The 15975-nt window shown below is 27.7% G+C and overlaps 4 protein-coding genes across 6 annotated transcripts; 1 reads left to right on the plus strand and 3 right to left on the minus strand.

Moving 5' to 3' along the window:
- Positions 1–281: 281 nt before the first annotated feature.
- Positions 282–5304, minus strand: Grp170 (hypoxia up-regulated Grp170 co-chaperone protein). 3 transcript variants are annotated; one of them, XM_003699133.3, is made up of 9 exons: positions 5152–5304; positions 4368–4505; positions 3310–4270; positions 2976–3238; positions 2760–2893; positions 2446–2684; positions 1886–2174; positions 1367–1796; positions 282–1182 (listed from the first exon to the last, which is right to left on the minus strand). In XM_003699133.3, the coding sequence occupies exons 2-9, from the start codon at positions 4503–4505 to the stop codon at positions 796–798; spliced, it is 2841 nt and encodes a 946-aa protein (XP_003699181.2). In that variant the 5' UTR covers positions 5152–5304; the 3' UTR covers positions 282–795. The 3 variants fall into 3 exon arrangements, with proteins under 3 accessions (XP_003699181.2, XP_076398123.1, XP_076398122.1); XM_076542008.1 differs by lacking the exon at positions 5152–5304 and adding an exon at positions 4804–4827 and having other exon boundaries at positions 2491–2684; XM_076542007.1 differs by lacking the exon at positions 5152–5304 and adding an exon at positions 4804–4827.
- A 608-nt stretch (positions 5305–5912) lies between these two features.
- On the minus strand, positions 5913–7239 carry LOC100875322 (transmembrane protein 50A). The gene is made up of 4 exons (XM_003699132.3): positions 6994–7239; positions 6659–6765; positions 6437–6597; positions 5913–6367 (listed from the first exon to the last, which is right to left on the minus strand). The coding sequence occupies exons 1-4, from the start codon at positions 7090–7092 to the stop codon at positions 6267–6269; spliced, it is 468 nt and encodes a 155-aa protein (XP_003699180.1). The 5' UTR covers positions 7093–7239; the 3' UTR covers positions 5913–6266.
- A 334-nt stretch (positions 7240–7573) lies between these two features.
- On the plus strand, positions 7574–9178 carry Zfrp8 (Zinc finger protein RP-8). Its single transcript, XM_003699131.3, has 4 exons — positions 7574–8119; positions 8201–8633; positions 8702–8804; positions 8886–9178. The coding sequence occupies exons 1-4, from the start codon at positions 7756–7758 to the stop codon at positions 9057–9059; spliced, it is 1074 nt and encodes a 357-aa protein (XP_003699179.1). The 5' UTR covers positions 7574–7755; the 3' UTR covers positions 9060–9178.
- Positions 9128–15919, minus strand: LOC100875098 (uncharacterized). The gene is made up of 4 exons (XM_003699130.3): positions 10885–15919; positions 10600–10813; positions 10309–10511; positions 9128–10176 (listed from the first exon to the last, which is right to left on the minus strand). Exons 1-4 carry the CDS (start codon positions 15785–15787, stop codon positions 9785–9787), a joined length of 5712 nt encoding a protein of 1903 aa, XP_003699178.3. The 5' UTR covers positions 15788–15919; the 3' UTR covers positions 9128–9784.
- Positions 15920–15975: the final 56 nt, after the last annotated feature.

Consider the following 15975-nt stretch of genomic DNA (forward strand, 5'->3'; position numbering starts at 1 on the left):
ACCCCATTTGAAATTAACCATAACGGATATTATGCGTTTTTCGTTATTAACTCGATCAGAATAATCTGTATTGTCAAGATAATGGAGCACAGACGTAATTCTTCAAAATTAGGCGTTTTGTAGTAATAATTAATTAGGAACACAGAAATAAAATATTACATTTTCCTGATAAAGACGGGCTTGTACGTTTGCGTGTGTAATTATAATATATGATGTAAATGTAAAAAATCATTTTTCAGCTATAAGATAGAGTATATCTAAGAATATAGTATCAAGAAATATCACAATTAAATATTATATTCACAGTAGATGAAATCCGACCAAGTAGAACGTTACATCGCTTGTAAACAACAATATTATGCAATTAATTTATTCGGCTATTAAACACACTGTTGCTTGATCGTATTACGGCTGTCTGAAATCATTTATAATTACAGATACAATGTTCAAACCTGCTATTAATTGGCACTTAAAATAAACTTTTCCATAGGATGGTCGGTTTTCGTGTTTTCAGTACGGAAAATCCTGTAAGATATTTTGTTACTTTGTTTAATATTAAACAAGTGAATTAAATGTTCCTTATTGATATACGAATAATTAAATACAATAACACTTCAATATTCACATCCACAAAATAATTCAACCAACCACAGCAACGCATAAATTTTGTGTTATTCAATTTCAATTTTTAAATGCATTCATTATCCTGTTCTACGACATAATAAATTGGCTAATTTATTAACCGAAACACAACCGGTCAATAATTAAAATCACCCACTTCAAATAAACTTCATCTTAAAGTTCTTGATGTATCTCTTCTTGGGTATTTTTTGGGTTAGTCTGAGATTCGTTATCTTTTACTGTTTTTGTCGATTCTTCTGATTTTTCATTTTGTACTTCCGCGTCATTAGGTGTATGTTCTTTTGAACTTTTGTCCGGTTGAGAATCAGTTTTAGGAACAGATTCGGATTGTTCTTTCGTGTCTGTTGCATTTTCACTTGTACTCGCTGTGTGATTTGTCGCGGCATCTTGTTTTGGTCTCCATATTTTTGCTTTATTTATGAGGTATTTCACTTCCCTATCGAGTACCGCCATCTTCTTCGCGATATCGCGAATTTTGTATGTTACTGACTCGTGTAATGCTGTCTCCGCAAACGATTTAACGACTGTGTCGTAATATTCCTACAGAAAAACGCAACTTAATAAACATCGTTCACAATTAAAGTATGTAAGAATTTCCCTACATGGTATTCGTTTATTCGGCTTGTTAAATGATTTTCAAATTTTAATAATAGCATCATATATAAAAAGTTTCGTGTTCAAAACCATATAGCGAAATTCCACTATAATTAAATTAATAACTTACTTGAGTTTCATTAATCACTTTTTCTAGCGTTTCTATTTCGACTTGTGTAAATATGTCACTGGATAAACTTAAATTTTTCATATTATTTAAAAATGTTGTGCTTGCGTTTAACATAGAAGTCATACCCTTTAATACTTCTGGTCGTTCTCTGTGTTCATAGACACGTTCATACACATCATTGGTTAATTTTTGGAGTTCTGACAATTTCTCTTCGTATACTTCAGCGGTTGCTGTGAATCCATCTTCGTACAACCATTCAGAAATTTCAGAACAGGCTTTCAATATACTTTCTGCTTCTTTAGATGTAGCTGCACCAGCATATTCTTCAGATTCTAATCTTTGTTGAGCATCAATTATAAATGTTTCTAAATTGTTCAAAGCTGTTTCACGTCTCGTTTTCTCAAAATCATATACGTCTAAACGATGTAATCTAAAATTATCGTATAATGTCGATATTACAATGTACGTAGTGTACAATATATTGTTATTAATGTCTTTTATCAGATATAATTTACTTACTTATCACGAGAGTCAACAAGTTTATCCCCGAATAGAATCTGAGGTCCTAATTTGATCTCATCAGCTTTAATGGGCTCTTTGATCGTTACAATCGTAGCTTTCTTTTCTTTCTCTTTTTCTACTTTTTCGGTTTTATTTGCTGCTTTATCTTCAGTAGTCGTAGTCTCATTCTGTTTCTTTGTTTTATCTTCTGTTTCTTTTTGTGACTCAGGATATTCTGGTTCTTCGTGAACTGGTTTTATGTCTTCTTTTACTGGTTTTTCTGTTTTTCCTTCTTTATCTTCTGATCCTATAAATTTCAAAAATACGAAAGATTAACTGTATGAAAAGTGTAACATATTTCATCTCCCTCATTTATTTTTAAAGGATTTCCACAGCTTTCTTTTGTGTCATAATTTTTTGACTATTTTATAAATGCTTGCAAAAAATGGTTTTATGTTCTGCATATTTTTTCTGTTATATGTTCTAAATTTTTTTTAAAAGAAAAAAAGAAAATAATTCCAAAAAATTGAAATTAATAAAATACAAATAACATTTTTTGCAATGCATTCAGCACAAACCTGCAAAAAGTTTACTAATAGTTGAGCCAAGTATTGAGAAAGTACCCTCTTCTTCGTCAGAAGTTGAACTTGATTTTTCTGATACTAATTCTACATTCACCAAATTGAGTATGCCACTATCATCCATAGCAAAATGTGCCTTAATCCCTTTACTTTCTGCACCTTCTTTAATATGCTTGTCTAAAGCTTCAGCTACACCGGATAAAATTATAGTCGATATATTTGTATTACCAATAGCACTAAAATAAATAAATGTTAACATATTGGTACCTACAAATATTATACAATGAATAATAATTTTAAAAGACACTTACGCTACTTCATGAGGGGGTAAGTAGTCCAATTCAGCATAATTAATATGAAATTGAAAATTGTCTAAATATTTATTAAATGTGATAATTTTCTTTTGCGGATATGGATTCATCTTGCTGAATAATGATTTTTTAACCTGAAAATAGCATATTCAAAAGGAAACCCAAGATTAATTTTAGCACATTTCATTTTATAAGTGTACAACAATAAAAACTCACTTGTTTCACTTTGTTATCAACAGTTCTATCAAAAGTAATCTGTATAGGAAACAATACAGCATCTCTAGTAACAAACTTCTTTACTTTAAACCCTTTACTAAGATCTGCAGCTTTATATACTGCTCCTAACGTAGCTGCCTCATCTGTATTAATATTTTTAGATAATTCAACTGTTAAATACTGACTTAAATACTCTTGTATCTTTGGCATTCTTGTACCAGCTCCTACTAATACAACTTGAGATATAACATCCATTGTCAAACCTGAAATATTTAAATAAATTTAAAGTTATATGCCAAATAAGTTTTTTGTATTTTAATCTATCTCTATATACCTGATGTTTTTAAAGCAATATTGATAGGATCCTGTACACGTTCAAATAAATCAGAACAAAGTTGCTCCAACTTTTCTCTTGTAACTTGTAGCTTGAAATCATGTTCCTCTATCAATCCTTCCACTTGAGCAAAATGATCTGTATTTGCACTCAATACATTTTTGACACGACCAGCTTCTTTAAAAAGTTTTGCCATTGCTTTTGGGCTGTTAAATACAGAATTCGACGTTTTATTTAATGCATCAAATTCTTTAGCCAAATGATGTTGTAATCTAAGTTGTACTTCTAGTCCTCCCAAAGTGCGATCATAACCCACTCCCAAAATAGACACATGTGGATTAGTTTCAACAAATCCTTTCTCCTTCGTTTTTACATTTTGGTAACTAACAACTGTTGCAGTTGTACTACTAGCTCCCATGTCATAAAACATTACGTAATGTGCAGTATCATTTATTTCTTTGCTACGGAAAATTCCATAATTTAATGCAATAGCAGTATAATCATTAATAAGTTGCAAGACTTTAATTCCTGCAAGGTCTGCTGCTTGAGCAAGAGCTCTTCTTTCAATTTGATTAAAAAATCCTGGAACAACTATTACTGCTTCACTAATTTTTTGATTTGCAGAAGTTTCTGCGAATTCTTTTCCTTTATGCAAAATTTGTGCAAGTAATTCCTCTGGAGTATATGTAGTATTTTGATCAAGTCTGAATGCAATTGTTTTACGTTCTTCATCAGAAATAATATCATAATATGGAAATCGTTTTTTATAAAGTTGCACCATAGGATTATCTATCGATTTTCCTAAAAGATCTAATATATAAGAAAAACTGCTTTGTGGTGATTTAATTCCTACTACTTGAGCATCTTCTCCAAAGCTTCTTTCCCCATTTCGAAATGCTATTGTAACTGGTGTTTTTCTCTTTGATTCTTTATTAAGAGCTATTTCCATTGGAACACCGGGCTGTATAAAGTAATATTATCATTAAACTTAATCTATAAATACATATTTTGAAAGATTAATTATAGATAATTAATATACTATAATATATTTTACGTACTGAAACAATGGCAACTTTCATTGATTCGCTACCAATATCAATACTCATAACAGCAACTCCACTGCTATTATGAATAAGAGTTATGACAATAATCAGCAATGACCAAATAATGGTCATGTTTAATTTGCTTGGTTTCATCTGTAATACAAAACAAATATACTTATAAATAAACACTATATAACATTATGAACTTATATTATAATTTTAGTCTTACTTTTAATTTTCAATTTAAGTTTTGAGTAGATGAGTATAACAAAACAGATGGATAAATAAGAATGACCTTATATTATGTTATGACTATTGTAAACCAAACCCCATATTTTTACTAAATGGCAGCGATTAAAAAAATATATATGCACATTGATTTTACTTTAAAATATTTATAAATAAATTTTTTGTTTAACTGTATAAAATAATAAAAGAAGAACATACTTACATTAAACATTTTTCTGTAGATAATGTGATTTTAAAAAATGAAAGAATAAATAAAATTACCACAAATAAATCAATTTTGCAATATAAACACTATAGCATTTGATAATACTTTGAAAACTGTTGAGTCAAACAGAGAATAAGAAATTATACTGTATATTTTAAAAGCAAAGACAAATGGTTATAAGATAATAAACAAGATAGTTATCCAAAAAATAATTTTCATTCAAATAAAATTGTTGTAAATGTATAAAAATGTTTTTTTTTTATAACACGAGGGTTTTCATACGTCTGTCAAACATGGTTATGATAGCCGGAAAATTAAGAAATAGTTAGAATCAGTTTTACTTACTTTTTATCTTTATCTTAAAGTTATTAGTCTAACGATAATAGAACTACTGCTGTAGGCATAGGCAAACGTTTGTTTTAATTTATTTAATGTAAGAAAAAACAACGTACACCTTTTACTCTTTCGCCAAACTGAATACAACCATGTGTTTGTGTGGCATAACGGGATTGGTAAAGTAAGATGGAAGGAAACGCTCATATTGGTCCGCGTTGGCAAATCAAAACCAATAATCCGTTATTTTACCCCCACTATAATGATAAAATGAGCATTTTAAAAAATTCGATAAGTTTGCAGATTACTCTGTCCTTTTTTTTGAAATTTGGTAACTCTTAGATACTTTCAAAAGTTGTTTCAAAATAATCTTCTCTTTTATGATTGTGAACTTACTATTGTATTTAAACAAACAATGTCTATCTATTTGCTTATATTTTTAAAGAGACAGATATTTCCAATAAAATATTTTATTTTATTTTACTGCTTTTCTCTTTGAATTTTGCAGAATTTTCAGTACACTTTTTGCATTAATTTTAAGAGTTCAAAATAAGTTTAATTGGGGTTTCAGTAAAAATCTATTTTATATCTACTAGTGATACATTGAAATTATATCTATTACTCTCGTTTTATTATCAAAATAATAGATTTACATAAAAATAGATTGATAAGAATCATAATTCATTTAAAAAACTGAAGTATAGTATCAAGTTTTTACTTACAACTAACAATTATATTAGTCCTTGTAAAAAATAATGTTTATAACCATGTGCTTCTTTGTAATAGAAGTTTAATCAGTATTTAGTTTCATTATAAATGATAATTAAATGATAAACATTCATAAAAATGGGAAAATACAGACTGTAGAGTAAATTATTTCTATATAAATAGTATGATATTCATATGATATACATACGGATTATTTAAATGTAATGAGATTTAATGTAAATAAGCAATCTAAATTATATATCACCATGAATTACTCTAGTCCATTTATAATGCAATACATGTATATGTATAAAACTGTTTGTTCCTTAGTTTCAAATGCTCCATTTTGAAGCTTATTAAAGCTAGAAGATGCTGTGCAACCAATAAAAATATCTGATATTTATAAATATTGAATAATTCTATAACTCTTCTAATCGTCCAAACTTGTAAGTAAGAGAGCCCAAGAAAATAAATACATTTTGTAAAAATAAACCTACACCTGGCCAATTATGCTGTGCTCCTGAAAAGCAAAATTAATAATACTTAATCATATAAACTACTTATGCCACATTGTAATACTTGTACAAACCTGCAGCTACAAAATTGGCAAACAATATCCAACAAGCTGCAAAAACTGCAGCAAATCCCATTACAAATCCAATAAATACCCAACCTCTTGCACCTCTAGCCCCTAAATAACCGCCATTGTATGCATCACCTCTTATTTGTGCATTTGTTACAGAATTTATCCTAAATTGAACAAAATATATGATATCAATTGTTTGAATTTATGCATGAAGCATAAACTTACATAAAAAGAGATATAGTTCCAAATACTCCACACAAGTGATAAGCATTTGACATTTCACTAGGATATTTGGCATGAGCATCGATTATAAACCACCATCCTACAAAAAACTGAAATTATAAAAGAAGATAATTAGCACATTAAAGTTCTATAAATGTTGAAATGTAATAAAACATGATACATCTTAATTAATTTTTATGAAAGAATGCAGCAAAATCGAGAGAATATTACTGTCCACAAATAAAATTAACACCATCAGATACAGTTAAATGCAACATAGTTTGCTTTATAACGTCAGTTTCATGTTTAACATAATGTAAATAGTAATCATCAGTTACCAATGTTCCAGCTAGCATAGATGCCAGTACATTTCGCTTTTCACCTGTTTCAAACCATACGCAATTGAAAGATTGTATACTTTCCAAACAAGACGTCATTTCGTTTAATTGTCAGTTAAACTGCTCGAAAGGTTAGATTTATTAGCTAACCTAAGAACACATATCAATTCCAATTCTTGTACAAACTATACACTATTTTACGAATGATCAGATCTCTTCAATGACGAGTTTTAGTTTATTCTGCGCATATCGGTTTTGATTGGTTATAACCAAGGATAACACACATGCGCTCTTATGGTGATTAAACCATTGGTAATATACTTGGTGGTCTTTTATCTTATGTATTTCCTATATTATTTCTGGCTCTCGTTATTTGTATATTCCGTCGAGGTAGAGAAATCGAGGAATACAGAAATATGAGAATCTAGGGGTCTAAAAATTTTGGAATGTACATCTTAATATAATACACATATGAGTTTTGCTTTTACAATATAAATTGTACACCGTGTGTATGGAACAATAGTGAATCAACTAGTGAATCACTAGTAGAGAATTTTCTAAACTAAACAAAGTTGCGCGAACGGGGTCTAATCTGGTCTGATCACAGATGAAATGTATTACGATCCTCGTAATATTGTTTGCTATATGATTGAATTCAAGAAAGAAAGAAAGAAAGTCAGGTATTAATTGTTGCCACAATAAATACTTCATAAATGTCTACTTTGTGACAAAAATAAATTGAAGAGATATATTTTGTACGAAATGACGGTAGATTTAGGTTTTGCAGAAAAGTGTGAACCTTGGCGACTAGAAAGTAGATTTTTTCCAAGTAAAATTGGTGGTAAACCAGCATGGCTTGATTTAAAAAATATTCCTGGAGAGAAAGATCTTCATTGTGAATATTGCAAAGAACCTTGTATTTTTTTATGTCAGATATATGCTCCATGTGAGGACAGTGATGATGCTTTTCATAGAACAATATTTGTTTTTGTATGTAAAAAGTCTGAATGCTGTAGAACGAATAAAAATGGAAATTTAAAAGTTTTTCGATCTCAGTTACCAAAGATAAATGAATTTTACCCAGCTGAACCACCTGTGGAACAGAGTGATTGGAGAACTGATATTAGTATGTACTTTAAGGATATATACATCTTTAAAAATAAAATATAAATAGATTTTGTTATATAAAGCTGTCCACAATTTTTAGATGTAAATCAATGGGTAAAAACATGTTACATTTGTGGAATATTAGCACCTAATCATTGTTCCAAATGTAAAAATATAAATTATTGTTGCCGTGCTCACCAAATTTATCATTGGAAAAATGGACACAAGGAAACTTGTAATGTTAATAAAGAACTGCCAGTACACTCTGCAACTGCAAACAACAAATTTTTATTTCCGGAACATGAAATAGTGATAGAAAGAGAAGAAGTAAGAAATGATGATGATTCAAATGATTTGAATAGAGAAGAAGAGGAAATGAAAAAGTATGAAGAAATGATACAAAAAAATGAAGCAGGAACTCTTCAAAATGAAGATATACAAAATGAATTATTAAATGTAGCTAATCAAGTAGAAGATGAAACATTTTCTAAATTTCAATCAACCATTGATGAATATCCAGATCAAATTATTAGGTAGAATTATTTTTTCTTATTCGTTTACTGCAAAAAATTGTATTTTATATTCTGTCTATGATTTACAGATATAATAAGGGACAACAAATTTTATATATCTCAGCAGAAACTAAAGTTAATAAAATACCAAAATGTGCTGAATGCAATGGAGAGAGACAATTTGAATTTCAAGTAAGATATATAAAAGAGACTGTTACTTAATTTGTTACTTATAATGTCTAATCTACATTATACAAAATTCATCTATTATAGATTATGCCTCAATTATTGAACTTCCTTAATTTAGAAGATCCAATTAAATGCATTGATTGGGGAATTTTGGTAGTATTCACATGTACAAAATCATGCACACCTAAAAATGGATACAGTGTAGAATATGTATGGAAACAAGATATCATTGAAAATAATTCTGCCACTGCTTCATAATTGTATGATACATAAACAACAGCAAAATATTACAATTAAAGAGGGTACAAAAATTATTAAACAAGTGATATGTAACAAATTAATTTTAATTATTTAAATAAATCTTTTGATAACAATTATTTGTTTTACATTCTTATTCATTTAAAAATACATTGCCTAATTAATATTTTGCCTAGTTATTTTTGAATAATTTAAATTCCTTTGGTACAGTACAATATAACAGATATATGCACATCCTATCAATAAATATTAACATAAACAAATAACAATTATAATATAAAACAATAACATAAAATATATAATAGTCCAACATTTAATACATGGCTCTTTAAAATTAAATCAATTAATAATGCACTAAATATCAAATCCACATATAACAATTGCTGGAACTGAACATATAAATTTTATATAAAATATATTCTTCATAATTTAAATATATGTATAATAAAAACAATAGTTGATAACGCAATGAATGTAAAAATATAAGTATTTCCCCTAAAAATTTCATGGTTATATGTTGCACCATGATTTAAGTTACTAAAACAAATATCCATTTATTTGTTTTAATAAGTATCTGCATAGACATACTTACTAATACGAGGCACATAATTACTTTCTGTATGATATAGTCAATATATAAACATGTACATAAAATATTAATAAAATTATAAAAATACTTCTCTTTTCGTCATCTAAAATATAGTTCTAAGAAATCATAAACACGATTAATTCGCGTTCTCTGTTTTTTTCATACTAATTTGTTGTAATATAAATGCACTATCTTGGCAATACTGTTTAAAATACTTCAAGGTAATAGTATTCACAGCCTTTGTCAAGTTACGGGATAAGTCAAGTGGATCCTGCACACATAATGGAGAATCAATCCTTAAACATTCTGGATTATTAGATTCTCTCATATAATTGATGTAAGGTTTCATCTCTTTAGGTAATGTATCTAAATTTATAAACGCCCTTTTTGCTACAGCATAACCCATAAGTGGACAAATAATGTAATGTTGATAATCAAAGTTAGCATAAAACTGAAAAAATCTTGATAATAGTAAAGAAATAGATTGCATAGATTTATTATTATTTTTCGATTGTGCAGTATTCCATCCTGAAATAAAATTTTTGTATCATTACATTAATAAAAAATGAATCTAAAGCACTTAAAGGTAAAGCAAATATATTAACATAAAAGTGAAAACATACTGTATAATTCCAAACGTTTATATTAAAAATATCTTACCGCATATAAATTTATTTATATTATTCTGCTTTATTAATGTAGCAACATTTGGTAAATCTGAACTTAATTGTAAATAAAATATAACAAGCCAAGCAATAGCATGGTTTATTAAACCATGCTTTGAAGGTAAATCAAAACAAGAAAACCATTTTTCAATGAACAGTATTAATGTTTTGCATGGTGGATATGAATCTTTGAATGATCTAGAAAATATAATAAATTATAAACACAATGTTTTATCTATTTATCCATAAAATTTAGATAATTATACCTTATTTAAAATTACAATACCTTATTAATTGAAAACTTTGAACAAAAAGGCTATTTGTAATAAAAATATCACACTGCACCCGTGTTCGTTTATATAACAACTTTATTACAGTTCTTAATATTCCTCTTTCTTCTTTTACTTCCCATTCATTTGATTGTTTACGTATAATTTCTTCAATAATCTCTAAGTTTCCTTTTTGCAACCATTTTTTGTGATCTGAATAGTATGCATTTCCTATTAAATTATAAAAAATGATGTCATTTATGTTTTTGTAAACTATTAATGCTTTAACAGTATATATTTACCGCAATCAAGAAATATCTTTATGATACTATTTGTAGATTCAAGTCCAATAATTCTTGATCCAAATATAGACATTTTAATAAGTGGAAAAGAAGAATGCAAAGTATTTTTCAAAGATTGTATGATTTCCTTATGTGTATTGTCATTCACTAAAATCTGTGTTTCTTCAGATAAAATATCAGAAGTTTTATCAACTTGTCTTAATAATTTTTTTATACACTCAGGAAGATCTTCAATCATAAAGTTTTTATTTTTTATTAGATACTTATGCATTACATCGTTACAATGTTCTGTGTAACAATCTGATCTATTTAACCATAATGAGGCACATGGAATACAAAAATCAAACATTTGATTTAACAAAGGCCCATTGTGCATAGCAATAACATGTTCTATAAATTCTATTTTATACGTGAAGTTTATTGAGCATAGAACACATGAAAATTTCTGAATGCTGTACCATAAATTGCCAAGAATTCGTTTAATAGAATTGAAAGTATTATTTATAACTTCATGAGAATTTGTATACTTTGTCTTATGCATGTTATCATTAATGTGCGCATCAATACTATCAGCATCATTTTTGATACGACTTCTACAAATATGACATTTTATAAATTCATTAGATATTTTCTGCATATATTGCTTTAATAACTCATCACTGTTTTTATCATTTTTAATTTTATTAACATTTATTTTATGTGATTGCAGACATGCATGTTCATATAATAAATCTAAGTCTTTTAAAATATTAGTGTTACAAGCTAAACAATAAAATTGTTCTGCATTGTAAGGCATAAATGGTTCGAAATTTAATTTTATGTTATCCAACTTTCTTTTGTCTACAGTATAAATTATTTCCTCAATTTCCAAGTATCTTTCAGGATATTTATTCAAATATTTCTTTGGTTTTTCTTCCTTACGCATATGTTTCAGCATTCTGTTAGCCTTGAATGGTGAGTTACAAATAAGTTTCATCATTTCTGTATTTATATCATTTGATATTATAGAATAATTGTCAGTAATAGTAGGAAATGATTTACGTGATGAACTTAAATTGTGAGTTGTGTCTAATGTTGTGCTGCAAATGAAGTAAAAATAAAAAACTGTATTTTTAACATTATTATATACCATATTGGAAACATCAAAAAATTTGAATTGTCTGTCAGATAGATTCATAAATACATTTGCTTTTTCTGGAAAAATGACACTGTCAAGTAAGGATTTTGTATCTTTTAACACGTTTTGAGTATTATTAATTGGTTGCACAAATATTTCAATATTATTTGCTTTAATATGTCCCAAAGTGTTTGTTAAATTATTTAAATGTTTCGATGAACTTAAATGATCAATTAATAAAGTAATTCCTTGTGTTATTGACTTACAACAAAAACATTTATATATAAGTGCATCATTTCCTGTACATATTGCAAGTACATTGTTTTTATGAATTAATGTATCAATATGCTTATTTATATTCTTAATATTAATTTGTATGCCACATAATTCACAATAATACAAATACTCATTAAAAGTAATAGCATTACTATTATTATTTACTGCCTCAATGGTTGTAACAACTTTGTCTTTCATTTCACTATTTAAAAAGTTGGTAGTTAAACTTTGAATTGCACATCCATTGCTATTAGAATTTGTACATAAAGAATATTCAGTCTCAGAAGTATTTGAACTATTATCTAAATATTTTAATTCGTTCGTATGTAACTTTCCTGCGATATGTTGTAAAGTATTGTGTAATGTATCAATTTCTCTTTCACATAGAGAGCATATAAAGTTAGATCCTTGTATTATAATTTTATTGCTCATGAATACATGATTATACTTTTTCAAGCACATTATCTGTGATGATACACAAATTTCATAGTTAGTAGTAGATTTTAAATTTGACTGAGAACCTTTCATTTCTAACTTTTCTGAAAATATATGTGTATTTACTTCCTGAATTGCACATCCATCACTAGTAGAATTTGTACACAGAGCATATTCAGGCCCAGAAGTATTTGGACTCTTATCTAAACATTTTAATTTGTTAGTATGTAACTTTCCCGCAATGTGTTGTAAAGTGTTGTGTAGTGAATCAATTTCTCTTGCACACATAGTACATACAAAGTTAGACCCTTGCACTATAATTTTATTATTCATGAGTACATGATTATACTTTTTCAAGCACTTTGTCTGTGATGATACACAAATTTTATAGTTAGTAGTAGAGTTTAAATTTGACTGAGAACCTTTCATTTCTAACTTTTCTGAAAATATATGTGTATTTACCTCCTGAATTGCACATCCATCACTATTAGAATTTGTACACAGAGCATATTCAGGCTCAGAAGTATTTGAACTCTTATCTAAACATTTTAATTTGTTAGTATGTAACTTTCCTGCAATGTGTTGTACAGTGTTGTGTAATGAATCAATTTCTCTTTCACACAGAGTGCATATAAAGTTAGATCCTTGTATTATAATTTTATTGCTCATAAGTACATGATTATACTTTTTCAAGCACTTTGTCTGTGATGATACACGAATTTCATCATTAGTAGTAGATTTTAAATTTGATTGAGGACCTGTCATTTCCAACTTTTCTGAAAATATATGTGTATTTACTTCCTGAATTGTACATCCATCACTAGTAGAATTTGTACACAAAGCATAATCAGGCTCAGAAGTATTTGAACTCTTATCTAAACATTTTAATTTGTTAGTATGTAACTTTCCTGCAATGTGTTGTAAAGTGTTGTGTAATGAATCGATTTCTCTTTCACACAGAGTGCATATAAAGTTAGATCCTTGTATTATAATTTTATTGCTCATAAGTACATGATTATACTTTTTCAAGCACTTTGTCTGTGATGATACACGAATTTCATAGTCAGTAGTAGATTTTAAATTTGACTGAGAACCTTTCATTTCTAACTTTTCTGAAAATATATGTGTATTTACTTTCTGAATTGCACATCCATCACTAGTAGAATTTGTACACAAAGCATAATCAGGCTCAGAAGTATTTGAACTCTTATCTAAACATTTTAATTTGTTAGTATGTAACTTTCCTGCAATGTGTTGTAAAGTGTTGTGTAATGAATCAATTTCTCTTTCACACAGAGTGCATATAAAGTTAGATCCTTGTATTATAATTTTATTGCTCATAAGTACATGATTATACTTTTTCAAGCACTTTGTCTGTGATGATACACGAATTTCATAGTCAGTAGTAGATTTTAAATTTGACTGAGAACCTTTCATTTCTAACTTTTCTGAAAATATATGTGTATTTACTTTCTGAATTGCACATCCATCACTATTAGAATTTGTACACAGAGCATATTCAGGCTCAGAAGTATTTGAACTCTTATCTAAACATTTTAATTTGTTAGTATGTAACTTTCCTGCAATGTGTTGTAAAGTGTTGTGTAATGAATCAATTTCTCTTTCACACAGAGTGCATATAAAGTTAGATCCTTGTATTATAATTTTATTGCTCATAAGTACATGATTATACTTTTTCAAGCACTTTGTCTGTGATGATACACGAATTTCATAGTCAGTAGTAGATTTTAAATTTGACTGAGAACCTTTCATTTCTAACTTTTCTGAAAATATATGTGTATTTACTTTCTGAATTGCACATCCATCACTATTAGAATTTGTACACAGAGCATATTCAGGCTCAGAAGTATTTGAACTCTTATCTAAACATTTTAATTTGTTAGTATGTAACTTTCCTGCAATGTGTTGTAAAGTATTGTGTAGTGAATCAATTTCTCTTGCACACAGAGTACATATAAAGTTAGATCCCTGTACTATAATTTTATTGTTCAAGAATATATATGTATTTACTTTCAGTAATAAATCTAACTTTTTATTTTCAACATTGTTTCGATCTATTTTATGAATCAATTTATTAGTGCATATTAATGAATTGACATGTTGCTTCCCTTTAACATGTTGTAAAATATGATCCGAAGAAGGTAAAGGACATATACAAAGCTTACATGTTAAATTATTATACATTACTTTGTCATTGATATTTGTATCTTGTCTCTGTTCTGTTTCTATACTTATGTATTGTAACATATCAGCAATTGTACTTTCATCTATCTGTTTTACTTTAGACAAATTTAAATTCATTGTATTCTTTATTACTTCAAAGGTAACAGATACATGTTGATTTTGTTTACATTTCTTTTTGCTTAATGTTATATCTTTATTTGCTGTTTTAAATGCATGTTGTGTTACTTTCATGTGTTGCAAAATATTATCAAGTGTTAAATAACTCTGATAACAATATTGACACATTAGTCGATAGTATTTAACATTAAGTATTCCATTATTAACAAGAATTTTAGAATCTTCATTTGAATAATTATGTACTGTTTTCAAAAATTGAACTTCATGATATTCTTCAAAAACATTTAAATTACAGTTTTGATATGTGTCTTTTATCAATACAGATTTAAGAAATGAAGCTAATTTCTTTTTCTTTTCTATTAATAATTTGGACATATGGGATATAATGCATGTTTTACTTTTATCCTTATTATAATTTGTATCTATATAATTACTTTTTAATTGATCAATATGATATCTCATTCGAACATGTAGCAAAGCGCTAATCAAATCTTTAAAATTACATTGACAGACTATGCAGTAAAAGCTACTTAATGTGATTATGGCTATATTATTATCTACAAGCGTTCTACAGGTTTGCTCTTTACAGTCTTCTAATACATTATTTGTTAACTCAGACTGTAATAACTGATGCTTCTCTTCAGTAACATGGTGCAAAACATTTTCTAAATCTGATTGTTCGATCATACATAAATGACAAAAAAATTGTCCATCATGACTAGTTATATTATGTTCTAACAGTTTCTTAAACATTATTAATTTTTCAGTCTTATGTTGTTTACATAAAAGTTATAATACTTATCAGTTCAACAAGAGTTAGCTTATATTCGAAAAAGTATATATTATTTATCAATAAATTACACTTAATGTTATCCAGACATCATAACTCACAATAATAAAAAATAGTTAACAATTAAATTGTATACAAAATAGCAACAAAT

Source organism: Megachile rotundata, chromosome 2 (genome assembly GCF_050947335.1).
Source record: "Megachile rotundata isolate GNS110a chromosome 2, iyMegRotu1, whole genome shotgun sequence".
NCBI lineage: Eukaryota > Metazoa > Arthropoda > Insecta > Hymenoptera > Megachilidae > Megachile > Megachile rotundata.

What these genes read in the sequence shown, in the direction of transcription:
- Grp170 (XM_076542007.1), bottom strand. An exon ending in TGAAAGTTGCCATTGTTTCA is followed by an intron (nt 4,271 to 4,367) that starts GTACGTAAAATA and finishes TACTTTATACAG; the next exon opens with CCCGGTGTTCCAATGGAAAT. An exon ending in TTACCCCCTCATGAAGTAGC is followed by an intron (nt 2,685 to 2,759) that starts GTAAGTGTCTTT and finishes TATTTATTTTAG; the next exon opens with TGCTATTGGTAATACAAATA.
- LOC100875322 (XM_003699132.3), bottom strand. Translation starts at nt 7,092, where the DNA reads ATGACGTCTTGTTTGGAAAGTATACAATCTTTCAATTGCGTATGGTTT. An exon ending in GGAACTATATCTCTTTTTAT is followed by an intron (nt 6,598 to 6,658) that starts GTAAGTTTATGC and finishes TGTTCAATTTAG; the next exon opens with GATAAATTCTGTAACAAATG. An exon ending in TGCCAATTTTGTAGCTGCAG is followed by an intron (nt 6,368 to 6,436) that starts GTTTGTACAAGT and finishes TTTGCTTTTCAG; the next exon opens with GAGCACAGCATAATTGGCCA.
- Zfrp8 (XM_003699131.3), top strand. Translation starts at nt 7,756, where the DNA reads ATGACGGTAGATTTAGGTTTTGCAGAAAAGTGTGAACCTTGGCGACTA. An exon ending in TGATTGGAGAACTGATATTA is followed by an intron (nt 8,120 to 8,200) that starts GTATGTACTTTA and finishes CACAATTTTTAG; the next exon opens with ATGTAAATCAATGGGTAAAA. An exon ending in TATCCAGATCAAATTATTAG is followed by an intron (nt 8,634 to 8,701) that starts GTAGAATTATTT and finishes TATGATTTACAG; the next exon opens with ATATAATAAGGGACAACAAA.
- LOC100875098 (XM_003699130.3), bottom strand. Translation starts at nt 15,787, where the DNA reads ATGTTTAAGAAACTGTTAGAACATAATATAACTAGTCATGATGGACAA. An exon ending in CAAAGTTTTCAATTAATAAG is followed by an intron (nt 10,512 to 10,599) that starts GTATTGTAATTT and finishes TATATTTTCTAG; the next exon opens with ATCATTCAAAGATTCATATC. An exon ending in TATAAATAAATTTATATGCG is followed by an intron (nt 10,177 to 10,308) that starts GTAAGATATTTT and finishes ATTTTATTTCAG; the next exon opens with GATGGAATACTGCACAATCG.